General features: G+C 40.3%; 2 protein-coding genes across 9 annotated transcripts in view; one reads left to right on the top strand and one right to left on the bottom strand.

The window, feature by feature from the left end:
- HERC3 (HECT and RLD domain containing E3 ubiquitin protein ligase 3) overlaps positions 1–19,450 on the bottom strand; it is a 106,935-nt gene that overhangs the window by 11,596 nt on the left and 75,889 nt on the right. The window lies entirely within an intron of this gene.
- On the top strand, positions 6,163–10,395 carry NAP1L5 (nucleosome assembly protein 1 like 5). Its single transcript, XM_053923288.2, has one exon. It carries the CDS (start codon positions 6,401–6,403, stop codon positions 7,151–7,153), a length of 753 nt encoding a protein of 250 aa, XP_053779263.1. The 5' UTR covers positions 6,163–6,400; the 3' UTR covers positions 7,154–10,395.

Genomic DNA, 19,450 nt, shown 5'->3' with positions numbered 1-19,450 from the left:
AAATAAAGGAAAATGTACAGGGAACCAACAGTCATGAGAAGGACACTGGGATTCAAATCAACGGTTTGGACCAGAAGGAAGAAATAAACATTCTATCAGAACAGAATGAAGAAACAAGAATTCAAAAAACTGAGGAGAAGCTTAGGAACCTCCAGGACATCTTGAAACGTTCCAACATCCAAATCATAGGGGTGCTAAAAGAAGAGGAAGAACAAAAAATTGAAAACTTATTTGAAAAAGTAATGGAGAGAACTTCCCCAGTCTGGCAAAGGAAATAGATTTCCAGGAAGTCCAGGAAGCTCAGAGAGTCCCAGAGAAGTTGGACCCAAGGAGGAACACACCAAAGGCACATCATAATTACATTAGCCAAGATTAAAGATAAGGAGAGAATCCTAAAAGCAGCAAGAGTAAAGGAGACAGTTACCTACAAAGGAGTTCCCATTAGAGTATCTGCTGATTTCTCAAAAGAAACCTTGCAGGCAAGAAGGGGCTGGCAAGAAGTATTCCAAGTCATGAAAGGCAAGGAGCTACATCCAAGATTACTCTATCCAGCAAAGCTATCATTTAGAATGGAAGAGCAGATAAAGTGCTTCTCAGATAAGGTCAAGTTAAAGGAGTTCACCAGTACTAAGCCCTTATTATATGAAATGTTAAAGGGATTTATCTAAGAAAAAGACAAAAAATATGAACAGTAAAATAACAACAAACTTATAACTAACAACAACCAAACCTAAAAAAAAAACAAACACAAACTAAGCAAACAACTAGAACAGGAACAGAATCACAGATATGGAGATCACATGGAGGGTTATCAGTGGGGAAGGGGAGGGACAGAATGGGGGAAAAGGTACAGGGAATAAGTAGCATAAATGATAGGTGGAAAATAGACAGGGGGAGGATAAGAATAGTATAGGAAATGTAGAAGTCAAAGAACTTATATGTACGACCCATGGACATGAACTAAGAGAAGGGGAAATGTGGGTGGGAGGGGGTGTGCAGGGCGGAGGGGGATAAAAGAGGGAAAAATGGGATAACTGTAGTAGCATAATCAATAAAATAAAAAATAATTAAATTTATTTTTCAATTAAAAAATAAGTTTTATGGGATGAGAATTATATCCCAATAAAATAAATACACAAAAAAAAACCCTCCTAAGGTTGATATGATCATTATTCCAACTTCAGTACTGAATCTAAAACAAACTATGAATACATAGGCAGAGGCAGAAATTGAAGCCAGAAATTGAAGAGGTCTGAGTACAGACCTATGCTCCCAACTCCCTAACAAAGTGCCCTCCTCTCCACCTACCTTGCTTCTTTGCATTTCCAATGTGACAGATGCATGAGAAATTACAATATGCTGAAATAAAGGCTTCGCAGCATACTAGCTCTATACACTATATGTACCTGTAGCCCCAATTATTCACCAGAATCCATAAAACCCACAAAATGAGACAACTGTTAACAAGCTGACAATTTTTAAGCACAAATTTAAAGGAGCAGGTACTACGTGCATTGCCAATGGTTTTTAAAAGTCTAAATCCAAATTGTAGTGAAGGTCTTTTAAAAAGATTGTCAAACTAATTCTGAAATTTATATAGAAAGCCAAAGGTACTAGAAGAGCCAAAACAATTTTGAAAAAGAAAAACGGTAGAGGACTCACATTATCTAATTTCACGAGTTTAAATTATCACAAAGTTAAAGTTATCAAGTGTGGCATAAGCGAAAGGAAAAAGGCATACTTCAACAGAACAGAGAGGCCAGAAATATGTGGTCCATTAATTTTTGACAAATTTGCAAAAGCAATTCAGTAGAGAAAGGGTAATGTGTCTAATAAATGGCACTGCAGCAGCAGGATATCCATATATCTCACACCCGTGCAAAAGCTAGTGTGGATCAGAGCCTAAATGTGAAACCTAAAATTACGAAACATGTAGAAGAAACCACGGAAATAAATCTTTATGGTCTTGGATTTGGCAAAGATTTCTTAGATATGGGCACCAAAAGCATAATGCATGAAATGGACTTATCAAAACTTAAAACCTCTGCTTTTTGAAGACCGTTACAAAAATGGAAAAGCAAGCCACACACTGTAAGAAAATATTTACAAAACATCTCACAAAGGACTTGTATCCAGAACATATAAAAAACATTTAAAAATTAATAAGAAAGCAAAGAATTCAATTTTGAAAACAGGAAAAGATCTAAGGAAGATAAATGAATGGTAAACAAGCACACTGGAAGAGATTCAACATCATTAACCATTAAGCATACCTACCCCGCTATTAGATTGGGGGCAGCGAACAACAATGCCAAATGCTGGTGAAGGTGTGGAGCAACTGCGACTCTCGTACATTGCGGTGTGAAAGCAATTGATAGAGCCACTTTGCCGATCAATGTGGAAGTCTCTTAAAAAGTTAAACCTACATTTATTATCTCTAAGAATTTATCCAAGAGAAATAAAAATTTATATTCACACAGAAACTGGTAGGTGAATGTTCATTACAGCATTATTCATAATCACAAAAAAACTGGAACCTCAAATAGGAATATTACTCAGTTATGAAAAGAAACAAACTACTAATGTAAATACCACCACAAAGTAATCACAAATGCATTACGCCTAGTGAAAAAGGCCACATACACATCATTCCATTTATATGATATTCGGGGGGCAGGTGGGGGAGCCACAATTACAGAGACAGAAAACAGATCGGTGGTTGCCAGGGCTGGCAGTGAGGGAAGGACCACATGGGAATTTGGGTGGAGGTTCACGTTATTATTCTACTTTCAAATGCTATAGTAATGACTGTATTTGTCGAAGCACTCTAGAAAGGGTGAATTTTATTATACGTAAGCTAAATCTCAATAAAACAAACTTATAAAAAAATGTCCTAGCTTAACACTAAGTTTTAAGATTTTTTAAGATGGGAACATAAAAATCCAGAGAGATGAGCAAGCGTTTCCTGGTTGTCTGAAACAAGCTGCCAGGTGTACTGATTAAAAATTTGTTTTTAAGTCGGTGGCAACCTCTGTCCTATAGCAGTCAGAGGCCTGGTTTCTGCCCCTGATTCTGCCACTCAGGTGATGCATATAGTCATAGAATAGTTATTTCACTGTTTTTCTGTTCCTAAGTTCCTTATCTTTAAAATGAGATAAAGCATTCCAACCTCAGGGAAGCTGCAGCCAACAAGGGATGATGTATCACGAAATCTAGTCAGGGCTAGTCAGGGTTCGGCCTTAACTACAAAACTCAGTAATCACAAATGGTTACAGGGAAGAGCAAAGTAAATTAACTGGAACAAAATTAAGAAAGTAAACTGAACAACAGGAATCACAAGTACTTAAAAACACTCGGATGTTTGTCAATCACGGTATTCTGGGTCTTTTGTAAATGGTCACTTTCTTTGGAGAAAGGCACGAAAGATATCATTTTCTATAAGACAATATTATTATTGCAGGTTATCTCTGCATATTAATAATTATTTTGTTTAAAAAATTAAAACATGAAGTCCGACACCAAGGAGATAAAAAAGAAACATACATCCAGACTGGTAGGAGGGGTGGAGACGGGCAGCCGGGGCGGAGAGGACTCGCATGGCCAAGGCGGGACCGAGACTGGCGGAGTGTGGGACAAACAGGGCAGGCAGTCTGACCACTAGCAGACCCTGCGGCCCCACATTCGCGCACAGATAAACCGAGAGGGCCGGACTCAGAGTGGCGGAGAACGGGGCAGGCAGAGAGGCGGGTAGCACCCCGCGGCCCGACATTCGTGCACAGATAAACCGGACAAACGGTGGGGAGCAAAGCAGACAGAGAACCCAGGGCTCCAGCACAGGGAAATAAAGCCTCAGACCTCTGATTGAAAACGCCCCTGGGGGTTGTGGTGGCAGCAGGAGAGACTCCCAGCCTCACAGGAAAGGTCGTTGGAGAGACGCACAGGGGCCTAGAGTGTGCACAAGCCCACCCACTCGGGAGCCAGCACCAGAGGGGCCCAATTTGATTGTGGGTAGAGGAGGGAGTGACTGAAATATGGTGGAGAGTGGAGCAGGCACCATTGCTCCCTCTTAGCCCCTCCCCCACGTACAGTGTCACAGCGCAGGGACCAGCGTTACCCCACCCCGGGAACACCTAAGGCTCAGCCCCTTAAAGTAACAGTCCCACCAAGACAAAAAAAAAAAATGTCCCAAATGACAGAACACTTCAAAGCTCCAGAAAAAATACAACTAAGCGAGGAAGAGATAGCCAACCTATCAGATGCACAGTTCAAAACACTGGTAATTAGGACGCTCACAGAATTGGTTGAATTTGGTCGAAACTAGAAGAAAAAATGAAGGCTATGCTAAAAGAGACAGAGGAAAATGTACAGGGAACCAATAGTGATGCAAAGGAAGCTGGAACTCAAATCAATGGTGTGGACCAGAAGGAAGAAAGAAACATCCAACCAGAAAAAAATGAAGAAACAAGAATTCAAAAAAATGAGGAGAGGCTTAGGAACCTCCAGGACATCTTGAAACATTCCAACATCCGAATTATAGGGGTGCCAGAAGGAGAAGAGGAAGAACAAAAAATTGAAAACTTATTTGAACAAATAATGAAGGAGAACTTCCCTAATCTGGCAAAGGAAATAGACTTCCAGGAAGTCCAGGAAGCTCAGAGAGTCCCAAAGAAGCTGGACCCAAGGAGGAACACACCAAGGCACATCATAATTACAATACCCAAGATTAAACGCAAGGACCTACATCCAAGATTACTGTATCCAGCAAAGCTATCATTTAGAATGGAAGGGCAGATAAAGTACTTCTCAGATAAGGTCAAGTTAAAGGAGTTCATTATCACCAAGCCCTTATTATATGAAATGTTAAAGGGACTTATCTAAGAAAAAGAAGATAAAAAATATGAACAGTAAAAATGACGGCAAACTCAGTTATTAACAACCACACCTAAAATCAAAACAAAAGCAAACTAGGCAAACAACTAGAACAGAAACAGAACCACAGAAATGGAGATCACATGGAGGGTTATCAATAGGGGATTGGGAGCGGGAGAGACGGGGGAAAGGTACAGAGAATAAATAGCATAAATGATAGATGGAAAATAGACAGGGGGAGGGTAAGAATAGTGTAGGAAATGTAGAAGCCAAAGAACTTATAAGTATGACCCAAGGACATGAACTATAGGGGGGAATGTGGGAGGGAGGGGGTGGGAAGGATGGAGTTGAGGGAAGGGGGGAAATGGGACAACTGTAATAGCATAATCAATAAATATACCAAAAAATAATTAAAACACATCAAAGATTTGCTATGTGCTGGCACTAAGTAAGAACTTATATCATTAACTAACTTCATACTCACAAGAGCCAAAAGATGGCACCAAATATATTTTGGGAGGTAATATCCTAACATTCATATGCTTCATGGAAAAGCTTCAGGAAATCCCAATACAGGAAAAGGAAAGCAATGAAATCAGTATGCTGAATTTGAAAGCATCCCTGAGGACTCCTTGGCACGAACACTTGTCTTCCAAATCTAAAATATGTGCCCTCATCCTTACTCAGGAAGCTATCATTTTGGTTTAATCAACAAGGTAAGGAACTAAACTTTGCTATTAGAAAACAGGAATTGGCTATTTAAGACTTAATGTTCTCAGATACAAATCACAGGCAAGACCCAGAGAGCAGAAGCTGAGTCATGGAGTGCCTTGACAATGTTTGTGTACACGTGTCTGTGTGGCCCCAAAGAGCCACAGTACTAAATATATACTTCAATCAAGCTACGGTGGGGCTGTCCTCCAGCCTTATTCCTACCGGGAAGCCAAGGATTCTGAGGCATCTTCTAGAACACATTCCAGAATACTCTGTATCTTGAGGTTCCTTACCCAAATATCTCAAAGACCTTGTAACACATATATATGCCACTAGGTAAAGAAATTGGCAAGGAAGGCTGTTGGGTGGGCAGACGGACTGTCCACACAGGAACACTCAAGTCCCAAAGGGAGTGGAATGGAGTTAGCTCCCCCATGGGTTCGCTTTCTGGAAAGAAATTTGGAGGAATCTGAGAGGTGACTCCACAAGAGAAGCGAGAGACAACCTACCAAGGTAGAAGAACGCCAGCAATGCAGACAAAGACCAAGACAAACATACAGAGGTATATAGGGACTTAAGTGGGATAGAGGAGCAAAGTGAAAACTGCTGAGGCCATCCAAGCAGTTCCTGAGGAAGTGTTTCTCGCACCCGCTACCGTTCCAGCCCAGCTTTACAGAGGGAAAAAAGTGCACGTGGGCAGACTGGAGGCAGAGTATCCAGGAGACCTGTTAGCTCTACAGGGGGGGCAGGTTTGTGGGCAGACTGGAGGCAGGGTATCCAGGAGACGGGTTCTGACGTCGGTTGCGAGGCCAGGGAGATGACAGGGGAGCAAAAGCAGGAAGCTGGTGCAGTAGGGGGGCACGACCATCAGCTGATTCTGGACAGCCAGTCCAAGGCTCGAGTGGAAAGGGTGGGGCCGCGGCCGACGTCATTGCCGCGGCCGACGTCACGGCCACTTGCCGCATCTGCAAGATCGCTCTGGTGCAGCTCGGGCGCAGGTGTCTGCGGGAGCCACTCAGACCTCTGCAGCTTCTCGTCCACCATGGCCGACTCGAAGAACCAGGCACCCGCAGAGCCGAGCCAGGCAGCGGCGGCGGCGGAGGCGGCGGAGGAGGTAATGGCAGAAGGCGGTGCGCAGGGGGGAGACTGTGACCGCGCGGCTGGCGAGCCTGACCGCGCCGCGGGTCAGACCGCCGAGGAGCCCCAGACCCCTGCGGAGAACGCACCAAAGCCTAAAAATGACTTTATCGAGAGCCTGCCTAACTCGGTGAAATGCCGGGTCCTGGCCCTCAAAAAGCTGCAGAAGCGATGCGATAAGATAGAGGCCAAATTTGATAAGGAATTTCAGGCTCTGGAAAGAAAGTATAACGAAATCTACAAGCCCTTACTTGCCAAGATCCAAGAGCTCACTGGAGAGATGGAGGGATGTGCCTGGACCTTGGAGGGCGAGGAAGAAGAGGATGATGACGACGAGTACGAGGATGAGGAGGAGGAAGAGGAGGAAGAAGAGGCTGCGGCTGCCAACGATGGGGGTCCCAACTCTGCGGAGTCTGATGGCGCCAAGGAATAAGCGGGGGCGGAGATGGAACAGCAGAATGACGATGAAGAAAAACCTGGGATTTTTTTTTTTTTTAAATATTGGTGAACTTACAAAGGCTCACGTTTTGGACCAAAATACAATGTGAATCAATTCTGACATTGCTAAAAATATATTAAATTGATATAATCAGATCCTGACCAGCCCGTTTCAAATTTGATTTTCGTCTTGAACCCAATAAATATATCAAAAGGTGTTGAAAAAAACGAGTTAAATCAAAAATGATTTTTTTCACTATCTCTTCTGTGAGGACTGGAACTGACGGCTTATTCAGGGTGTCATGTAGATGTGAAGTAAAGAACCACTTTGGGTCCCATTCATCAATCACACTCTGATCGCACTACACACGCAACACCCGAGGTCCAGAATGAACATATTGTCAATGCTTAATTCTTCGGTTTCTTTAGTCCTGAAATTTTCCACTGCAGAAAAAGCAGAACACACACAAAAAACTCATCTAAAGTACTTGGCTTTTTAACCCAGACATCAGCTTTACACTACGGAGAAGGGTGGTGGAATGGAGGAAGCCTGTGATGGAGATAGGACAGTACTGTGAATGTGGTCTGCCACCTGCCACTTCAAATTTTAGTGAACATTCTGAATATTTGAATTTGGAGAGACAATGTGGTTCTGAGGAGGGTTTGTAATCTGTATAATATTGTCACACGTGTGTTCATTATTTACAGTCTCATGTTTATGTGTTTTCTTGGCAGTGTCTATTTACAAAGGTGTAAAAACCCAAATGTTTAAGTATTAAATCCCTCTACCTAGCATTTTAGAAATATTAATTTACTTGAAGAGATGTGGAATGTAGCAAATTTGTAAAGCATGTGTATACAGTGTTATGTATGTAGTTTGATCCTTGTGAAGTCTTTTTGTCATGTAGCTTTTAGAATGCAGCTGTGAAAATTATCAGAACTCTTCAATGAAGCTAATGTTTGGGGGGAAAAATATACTTGAAGAAACACTCTAAATGTGTGTCCCCATTCCCAGTTCAGAAGTAGAAAGGGTTTAAGTTTGCTTGTATTAGCTGTGCCTTCATTATTTTGCTATGTAAATGTGACATATTAAATATAAAATGGTGCAAAATCACATTTTACTGCTTGAGGATAGATTGTCACTCAGTTAAGGATTTTTAGGAAGGACACATTTAATGTAAAGAGTCATAGCTTTTTTTGTGGGTTTTGAATTATGTGTGACTAAGTGATCTATCAAAAAAACAAGCATAAAGTTGTTTACCACTGTGGTGTTAATAAAACAGTATTTTCAAAAAACAAAGGACTCGGTACTCTGACTGACCGGAATGAAAGCCCAGCTCTGTCTCCTAATAGCAATGGACCTCCGGCAATTCAGCTGATCTGTGGTAAGTTTCTCCTCACCTACAAAAGGGGAAAGTAATACTGGCCTTCCTCACAGATTCCAGACAACTGAGGGTTAACACACACAAAACCCATAGAACAGTGTCCGAAGGTGACCAAGAAATGTCAGCTATTATTATATGAAAGACAGAGAAACTGATTAGAAATTCAATCCTTGCTCTCTCCCCAGTTACAAAAAAGGAGAAATGGACATTATTATATTCTTAAGTTTATGATTTCTTATTGTTAGAAAAGAATGTAGTCTTCAATTCAGAAACACAGGAAATTCAATAAACTCTTGGTTTTGGTTTCCTCAATATAAAACCTAAGGTTTTGATTTCCTCCTACAAAGGATAAAAGACTTTAATGTAACATGAATATATTAAAAAGGTTACTTCAACTTTACATTTGGGCATTCTGAATGAAGTAAAAATAATTTAAAATAGAAGGCTTCCAGAAAACTTTAAAACTCAGATGCATCTTCTTCCACTTCCTGTAAGTGTTCAAATTACACAGAAGCAAAATTAGACTGCTGTACCTTAGGGAGTGGGAAGCAGCTCTGACCTGTTGCTAATGGCAGTACTTGAGTAAAACCTTAGGGTAACACTGATCTTCCTTAGGGCCAGGCCAACCAATAGAGAAAAAATATGTATATAGCATAAGAAGTCAATGATTATCTTAATCATAGGATTATCTTAACAGAAGTTAAAAAATCTAACAAAATTAAATATTACTTTTTTTATCTATAAGAATAAGAAACTGTCATTTAATATTTTCCTAGGTCGAGCAAAAAAGCAAAAATAAATGAAAAAAAATAAGGGATGTAATTATTGAGGGAAAATATTTTTGCATGCATGTGATTAGATATAGAAAACCCAAGAGAATCAACTGTGAAAACTATTATACTTAATAAGTTTGAGGAATTTATTAGTTACCAGGTAAATAATTGAAAATCAATAACTATTTCCAGGCAGTTATCTCAACATATACAGAAAAGTTTCTTTTTGCAGTAGAATAAGAAATCAAAATATTTATGAAATCCTCTAATAAAAATATGTGTAACCCATACGAAAAGAAAAAAAAAGAATATCACAAAAAATATAAACTGGGCCTCAGGATGGTAAGATTAAATATCACAAAAGTATCAAATCTTCCCAAATTAACTTTTAATTTATCACACTTCTAATGAAAGCTCAAACGACATGGAAATTAATATAATTGCCCTAATGTTCACCTGTAAGAACTGCTAAAACAAACAAAAAAACTAGCAATCCAGATACAAATCAGATTTTTACCTTAGAATACAGACTCAAAACAATTTTTTAATTGAAGGAAATACATTAGTATTTATCAATTACTGGACAGGGAAAGGCTAAGATTAGAGTGATATAAGGCCAAAAGAAATAATCAACAGACTTGACAACACAAAAATTGATAAATTTTTTATAAAGATTTAGAAATAACACATTTCAAAAGCAAACAAGGATCTGGGAATAAAATTTGCAAGAAATATGGCTGGCAGAGGGTTAATAGTCTTAATAAAATAAAGAGTTCATAAAAATCATATGAAAACCCTTAGCCGCAATAGGGAATACATAAAGAACAGTGGCAGACTACCTAGAAAGAGGAAACACGGCCCCCTGTTGGGGGCAGAAGGACGGCCTCACAGCGCAGCGGCAGGTGGGACAGGGCTCCAGCCGCGTGCGGAGGCCTGGGTGCTCTGGCAGCAATCCTCTTTTCACCTACAAGACTTCCGCCACAGGGTTTGCTAACTATCAGTCATCATTAATACTGTTGGCCGCTTTTCCCAGGATACGGGGATGTTTATAATCCCTTTCACAACGTCAAACAACGTCAAACACTGCCCAGCGTTTCCTAACTGGGTTGATCTTTACCCTCTGTTTCCTGCAGAGCTTATTTGATTGTCCCCAGGCAGCCATAAAACTTGCAAGATAACATCTAGCAGGATACCCTCCTTTGAAGGCAGGTCAAAAACTATCATTTATCAACCATTTTAAATCTATTATTGGCCATTTTTTAATTGGGTTGTTTGTCTTCCTGGAGTGGAGTCGTGTGAGTTATTTATATATTTTGGAGATCAGGCCCTTGTCTGAGGTATCATTGGCAAATATGTTTTCCCATACTGTTGGTTCTCTTTGTATTTTAACACTGTTTTCTTTAGCCCTGCAGAAGCTTTTTATTTTGATGAGGTCCCATTTGTTTATTCTTTCCTTTATGTCCCTTGCTTTAGGGGACGTATATGTGAGGATGTTGCTGCGTGGAATGTCTGAGATCTTCCTGCCAATGTTTTCCTCTAGGACGTTTATGGTGTTACGACTTATATCTCACCTTTAACTGGAACATAATCAACAAAAGAAAAAAGAAAACAAAATATAACCAGAGACATTGAAATTAAGAATATTGTAACAATAGCCACAGGGGAGTGGGGAGGGGATAGTGGGGAGAGGGGTCTATAGGAGCTACTATAAAGGACACAAGGACAAAATCAAGGGGGAGGGTAGAGGTGGGGGATGGAGGTGGGACTGGCTGGGGTGGGGTGGAGGGAAGGGGAGAAAATGCAAACAATTGTAACTGAATAAAAATAAATTAATTAATTAAAAAATATGAAAAAAAAGAATATTTTGTAAAAAAAAATCTATTATTGGCCCAAATTAGTGAGCAACATACAAAATAACTGGCAGAAAGAAAGGCAACATGCATTACACATTCGACTCAGGCTCTGGGAGAATTCCGCAGAAAGCTGTACCACACTGACGCCCACTGCCCGAGCAGGGCACAGCAGCTCTCGCTGCCGAATCCTTTACGCTCACGCACACACAGACGCATTGCTCACACACATACGCACACATGCTTTTATTCTTACTGGGGTGAAGTTCACAAGATACAATTAACCATTTTAAATTAACAAGTCAGTGGCATTCATACGTTCACAATGTTGTACAACCATCACTTCTACCTAATTTACTTTTTTTAAATTAAAATATTTTAGAGGTAAACATCAATAATGTGGATCAGTGCTATGTAAAGTATGTGAAGTAATATAAAATTTTAGAAATAAGATCAAATTTCTTAATAAAATTAGATTTTTTTAGAGAAAATACTCAGTGTTTATAAGGATTAGATGAAATGGGTACTTGCATATATTGATGATAATGTATAAGCTGGTATAATTCATTAGAAAAATGTATTTAGCAAAAATATCTATCAACAGGTTCAAAATTATATATATATATATTCTAATTCAGTGTCATCCTTGGGACCTTATAATTAAAAAGTAATTTTAAAGCAAACAAAGCTTTATACACAAAAGATGCTTGATATAGTCTTACTAAAAATGGAGAAATGAAGAGAAAGGGGAAAAAAAGATAAATAAAAAAGAACATAGAAAGAAGCCAAATACCTAAAAATGAAAAACTAGAAAATACACATTCACATGGGGGCCTGAACAGCCACTAAGGGTGTCCAAGAGGGCTTTGTATTACCTAGACTTAAGTTTACAAACTCACATACAATTTTAAATGTATATAGTACACTTTGTAATAGTTGGTTTTTGATTTTTATTTTATTATATTTTTTTCTTCACCATTTATCCCCCTTAATTTTAACTATATTAACTAACACAGTTTTTTGCATGGTTTGCCTAAAAGAAAAAAATTGCATGGTTTGCCTAAAAGAAAAACAATAAACTCCTCAAAGTTATTTTTCTTTGTGGGGGTTGGAGGGAGGAATGCTCTAGGACCCTGGCCTTGGGCTCTAAGAGGCCATGCGCCAACACTAGTGGAGCACAGCTCTCGCTCAAATTGCGTGGCTTTAAACTCTGGCTCTGGTTTTGAATCTTGGACTTCTGGCTATGTGACCTTCAACAAGTGACCTATGCTTCCCTATACCTCAGGTTTCTTCATCTGTAAGGTAGGGAGGAATTCTAAATACATGTTATATACTTAAAATAGTGCCTGATACATGTAAGTACTCAAGAAATGTTACTGGCATTCTAATTACTGCTATTCCTATAACAGTCCAGTGTAAACACAATGCAGATCTTAAAGATTATACCTCTCACAGACTATCTCAAGAGATCAAATGAAGGCTGTAATCAGTCCAAACTTCCGTAGGTCTCAGAAAGCTAGAAGTGTTCATCATGTTATGAATTTTATACTCAGGTTTAATTCTTCTTTAGAGCCCTTGCCTTGAGCCTGGCATTTCTTAATGTGGTCTTTTTAATATTCTCCGCCAAGCCCACCTTTTTTTAATATGGGGACATGGGGGAAGGCAGATTACATCTAATTTGATTACATTAAGTTGGGGTCAGTTTGGGGGAATCTAGAATATGTGGGGTTTTCATTACTGGTAATAACACCATGCTGCAGGGTGTACCCACACTCACTTGCTCACACTCCCCCTGAGCACAGCAGCTCAAAAAATGCTGGGGACATACGGGAAGACACTGAATTGTCTGGCTTTAGGGTGAGGGCTAGAGTGCCAGCTCTCTCCCAGAAAAAAGTGTTGGCAGGTACCATTGTTCTTTTGTTGAGCCCTTCCCCCACACAGCCTGTAGGCACAGCTGGATGCCATATCAGAGTCTTCATCAACTTGGCTAACACCAATGGCCCACGCTGGTGATTCTGAGACCCCACTCCACCCAACCTGTGCACCAGTCCAAACCTCTTTCAGTGGCTGTTTCTCACAGCTGCAGCTTCAGCCTATGCTGAGGACTTTCCTAAAATCTCTCAAAGGTCCACAAAACTCAAAATGTCAGTGACTGGCCTTGGCATGCCCTGTACAGCTTGCTAAGCGGCCTCTGGCAGTAGTGGCAGTCGACCTTGGGTTGGTTTGCAGCATAGCCTCTCCCAGGTTCCTCCAACCCAAACACAGGCCGCTAACAACCGCTGATCTCTATGTTGCTCTTATGAAGGTGGCCATGGGCTATGCACAGTCAGTGGCTGACCTGGACCTCACTAGAGACCCTCCCAAGAGGCCCCACTGCCAACACACCCAGTGGCCAGCTTCAGAACAGACTAGAGCAACACCCAATTAGCTCCACACACAACATACCCAAAGGGTAGACTCTGCAGGCACCAGAGTCACACTACAGTGAACCCCACTCCATGGGGTCAGCCCCCAAACTACAGCTTGTCTGACAGAGTCATGGCCAGTCCTCAGAGCCACTCAGCCTGAGGGTCAATCCCAACCACTGATGTGCCAACAGCAATCAAGACACAACTACAACAGGAGGGCACACACAACCCACGTGAGGGAGGGACACCCCTGCAGCACCTGGCTCAGGTGACCAGGGAATTTGCACCAGTGGGTTCCACAGAATTCCTACTACATAAAGATACCCTGCCAAGGGGGGAGACATAACAGATCTACCTAATACATAGAAACACACACAGGAAGGGAACCAAAATGAAGAGACAATGAAACATGTTCCAAATGAAAGAACAAAACAGAACTCCAGTAAAAGAACTAAACAAAATGGAAGCAAGCAATCTACAAGATACTAAGTTCAAAACACTAGTTATAAGAATGTTCAATGAACTTAAAAGAAGGGGTAAGAACTTAAAGATATAGAAACCATAAAAAAGAACCAGTCAGAAGTGAAGAATACAATACCTGAAATGAAGAATACAGCCCTGGCCAGCCTGTGAACCAAGGGGTCACCAGTTTGATTCCTAGTCAGGGCATGTGCCTGGGATTCAGGCTGGGTTCCCAGTGGGGGACGCGCGAGAGGCAACTACACATTGATGTTTCTCTTCCTCTCTTTCTCCCTCTCTTTCTCTAAAACTAAATAAATAAAATCTTTTTTAAAAAAAGAGAGAGAATACATTATAGGGAGGGAATCAACAGAAAAATAGAAGAAGCATATAATCAAGTCAGTGACTTGGAAGACAAGGCAGCAGAAAACACCCAATTGAGCAGCAAAAAGAAAAACAAAATTTAAATGAGAAAAAATTTAAGGGACCTTTGGGACAATACAAACTGTAACAACATTCGCATCATAGTGGTATCTTTCTGGAGAAGAGTGAGAGCAGGGGATCAAAAACCTATTTGAAGAAAAAAAATGACTAAAAAAATTACTTAACCAGGCAAAGGAAATAGACAAACAAGTCTGCAAAGCACTGAGAGTCCCAAACGAGATGAACCCAAAGAGGCCCACACCAAGACACATTTTAATGAAAATGCCAAAGGTTAAAGACAAACAGAGAATCTTAAAAGCAGCAAGAGAAAAGCAGTTAGTTACCTACAAGGGAGCCCCCATAAGACTGTCAGCTGGTTCCTTAACAGAAACACTGCAAGCCAGAAGGGACTGGCGACAAATATTCAAAGTGATGAAAAGCAAGGACCCACAACCAAGATTACTCTATCCAGCAAAGCTATCATTTAGAATGGAAGGAGAGATAAAGAATTTCCCAGGCAAGAAAAAGCTAAAGGAGTTTATCACCACTAATGTAGTGTTACAAGAAGTATTAAAGGGACTTCTTCATAAAGAAAAAGGAAAGAATGACGATTAAAAAAATATGAATAAAATGGCAATAACTATACACCTATCAACAATAACTTTAAATACAAATGGATTAATGCTCCAATCAGAACAAAGGATGGCTGAATGGAGAGGAAAACAAGACCCTTACATACGCTGCCTATGACAGACCCATTTCAGATAGAAAGACACACACAGACTGAGAGTAAAGAGATATAAAAAGATATTTCACACGAATGCAAATACTTATATCAGAAAAAAGAGATTTTTTTAAAGGCTATAACAAGATACAAAGAAGAACATCGAATAAACAATAGCCAAAATATGGAAGCAATCTAAGTGTCCCTCAACAAACAATTAGATGAAGATGCACAATGGAATATTACTCAGCCATAAAAAGAATGAAATCTTACCATTTGCAATAACACTAATGGACATAGAGGGCACTATGCTAAGAGAAATAAGTCAGACAGATACCACATGATTTCACTTATCTGTAGAATCTAAAAAACAAAATAAACAAACAAGCAACATAGAAACAAACTCATAGGTATACAGAGAACAAACTGATGCTTGCCTGATGGGGGAGGGGCTAGGGGCTGGGTGAAAAAGATGAGGGGACTAAGAAGTACAAATTGGCCATACGAAACAGCCATGGGGATGTAAACTACGACACAGGGAATGAGGTCAGTAATACTGTCATCTCTGTGTAAGGCGTCAGGAGGGTGCGAGACTTACTGGGGATCACTTCACACATTATATAAATGTCTAACCACTAATATATGGAATTCCAGCTGTAATTGAAAACTTAACAAGAGTTAAAGAAAGTAATGGGAAAAAGTAACAGCACTCTTCACTGTACAAAGACTTGAAAAGTTTGGAAGCTTTCAGAAAGCCATGGTAACAGAATAATGGAGTTTTTTTAATACAAGAAGAAGAATAACATGGGTTCCCTTCTTTCACCCTTCTGAATTTAAGGACTACCTTTCCTTTTAAAAACCTTAGGGCCATCAGAACACCCTTATGGAAAATATTTTATAGAAGCAGCTCTAATGTCAATTAGGTGCAAATAACTGCAAAGTAAGAGAAAGGGAACCCACATGCCTTTTATACAAAAGCATCTCCCCTCCCTGACTCTGAGCACCACTCCTGAGGTTCGCGAACGTCCATGATGGCGTAAGTGTCAGCAACAGATGCAAGCAGTGGAGAAGAATAAAAGGATGGTAAAGAGAGTATGCCACGGACCCACTTCTGTCACGCCATTTCTTTGCTTACAAACCAACAATGGCTTATTATTACCTGCAGAATGGATTCTAAACTTCTCCAATTTCGAAGATTCCACAATCTAATCCCCAGCTAAACTACACTGGGTTGGATATTCAAACGAAGCTTCCCCCAGCAATTCCCCCACCCACGCTCACACCCCACTCACCCACTACTCAACTGTTCTCTGCAGAAATAACCACCAGGATTCAGCCATCACTTTACAGAGAACCTGTCACTTTATTGGGTCCCCCTTTCTACTTTCTGGTATCCAAATCTTAATAGGCTTTCCAACCCAGCTCTCTGCCATCTCTCTCCTCCCAGATGCATCTGTCCAGAACTCCTTCAGATCAGACCACCCAATTGTGTCTTCATATTTTATTTACAGTTGCATATTGAGAGCAGCATATTGCCCTAAACAAACTGTGGGATAATTCAGTATTCCTGCACAGCCTTTCTCTCAACTATTAAGTCAATTTAGTTGTTGATTGAAAGAAATTGTCTACTGAGTAAGGGGAGACAGGGAGAGTGAAAGGAAGAGAGAAACAAAGAGACGGAAAAAGAGAAAAACTCAGAAAGAGACAGAGAGCAAAAAAGGCATAGAAAAAATAAGAGAAATAATTGTATAAAGGTATGAAAAAGAGTTGTAAGTCCCAACACCTGCCTCAACTGCAGACTGCGCCACGCGTCGCCTTTGCCGGCACTCGATTACTCTTTCCCCACCCAGGGTATCACCGCAGAGCGTTGTGGTGATTCTCCAGAGTATACTAGCTCACTGTTAGATTCTAACAAATGCCACACACACTGTCTTGTCTGAAACCTAATGCAAACACCCAGATGTCCTCTGAAAGACCAAAGGCTCCATATGTATCTACATATGGACATATGTGTACATACATGTTATGAAGTGATCATCAAAATCAGGAGGGAAGAGAAATCATCTGAGCCGACAAATCCACTTTATGATCTGCCACAAATTTCCCAATTCTAAAAACACTGCCAGACTATATGGAATAATAACACCATTCTTATTAAAAATAAATAAATCATTTGTTAACAAAAGTACCAATGTTACGTAGAGAAAACACAGTGCTTTTAGCTCCAAGAGATTCTTACTAAGGAAGAGTTTTAGTTGAAACACCTGCTTGAGAGAAGACTAGCCTCTGTGTTAGGTTCCTAAAATCAAGATAATCTCATTATCTGAAGCCATTTTTGTTGGATGCTGGGCAACGTCAGCATCATTTCACTTAACTCTGGTGTTATAGTTCATGCTTTCCCAAAGCTCAGGCTTCCTGGATAGTCTGGAAGGTTGACATGACAAAAAAGTTATGTTACATTAGACCACACTGACTTCTGTCTTAAAAATGTAAAGGGTGGAAGAGGTCTGTCAGATTTCCTCTTGTTCCTATTTTCAAAAGGGAAGATTTATGGGAGGAAGCGAAGGCAGATCACTTGGACAGAGTGAATTTCACAGGATCTCTGCTTGCATGTTTCCAGTTATTTACAGTAAGAAGCCGGCTAAAGCCTAGAGTGAATTGGTTTTAATTTCCCAACAAGATTACAAACAGCATCCAGCTTCTCTACAGCTGTACCTTTCTCCATAGATTAAACAAAGCCTTGCTTTCCTCTGTGAGGACTTTCCTCACCCACAACCTTCCCAAGTAGAGCCCGCCCTTCCATTTTTCCCCACCCTCTACCACTTCCTCAAGCCAACAGCTTTAACTCTAGCCAATATACTAATGATCCTTAAATCCTCATCTTAAGAGCCTACCTTCTATTCTAATATAACAAAGCTCCTCTAAGAATGTGCATTTTCCCCAAACTTGTTTTTTTACTGACTCCATCCCTGTTTCTCTGTGGTTCTTGTTGTAAGTGACCTCAAATTCACTGGTGACTGATGCTGGCATTAAGTAACTAAATAAAATATTCTCTCTCTCTCTCGAGATATAATACATGCAAACTTTCAGTTCTAAACACAATCACCTGGGTATCACACAGACATGTCAAAATCAACCTATCAAAAATGGAACTCTGTTTCCCCCTCCACCCTATTTTACATATTCTGTTTCCTGTTAGTTGAGCAAAGTAGAAACCTCAGTGTTATCGTTACATGCCTCTCTACTGCTGTCCATCAGTAATCAGACATGAGCTCCTGGTAATTACAAAACCAACATGCAGCTGACTCTGTACTCCCATTACCTTCATTCTGGCACTCACCACCCCTTACCTGAGCCACCTCAACAGCCTGCTCATGGGACCCCCTGTATGTGGTCTATTTCCACATGCCCACCAGTTATTTTTCTAGAACTGATCAAGCACGTCCCAGTCCAAATCTTATTAAGGCTTGGACAACTTCTATTCTAATGCTACTGCAGCACCCACTCTTCATCCACACACTAGACCCCATCCCATAAGTAAGTACTCATCCCTCGCCACCATTTGTCAAACTTGAGCCCTGACTCACAATATTCCTTGTGCCAAAAACGTCTCCCTCACTTACATTCTTTAATGTCCAGTGAAGGTGTCGTAGCCTGTCCCTGTGCTTCTGTGGCACTGGGCCTATTACTCTATCTCGTGCACAGTAATCTACTGCAATCGCTCACTTACATTGACCTTTCCTGACGAATCTTGAGCTTCTCAAAGATAAAAGTTACTTATCTCCTGTCCCCAGCAACATGTCTGGCACACAGCCGACACTCAGTGTTTGCAAACTGAATTCATTAACAGCAGATTGCCAGCAACCTCACTCATAATTTAATACAAAAGTAAACAAAATTGAATTTTTTATCCTCTAAAAAGATAATACAGAGATGGTAAATCATCCTGAAAATTCGGATGTACTTGAATTAATTATCATGAGGCAGAAAAAATATTAATTTAAAATCTATATTGCAAATTCTTTAGCAGTAAAACAACAGTAAGAGTAAGTATCTTTTTAACATTCATTTATCCACGCATATTTTTTGAGCATTTCTTGTGTCAAGCACTCTGCTAGATACTGGAAACCTTGTTCGAGATGCTGGGAGTTCATTCATTCCCAAATGTTTCCTATAAATTATCTTAACTTTAGTCTCACAACCACCCCATAAGCTGGGTAGGGCAGTTTTTATAGTTCCTATTTTTCAGATGAGGAACTGAGATCAAACA

The sequence above is a fragment of the Desmodus rotundus genome, chromosome 4 (assembly GCF_022682495.2).
Source record: "Desmodus rotundus isolate HL8 chromosome 4, HLdesRot8A.1, whole genome shotgun sequence".
Classification (NCBI taxonomy): domain Eukaryota; kingdom Metazoa; phylum Chordata; class Mammalia; order Chiroptera; family Phyllostomidae; genus Desmodus; species Desmodus rotundus.
The sequence above is the reverse complement of the archived record's forward strand: the minus strand, read 5'-3'. Positions and strand labels throughout refer to the sequence as shown.

Bases quoted from the DNA above. Each gene is read 5' to 3' on its own strand.
- NAP1L5 (XM_053923288.2), top strand. From the start codon at position 6,401: ATGACAGGGGAGCAAAAGCAGGAAGCTGGTGCAGTAGGGGGGCACGAC.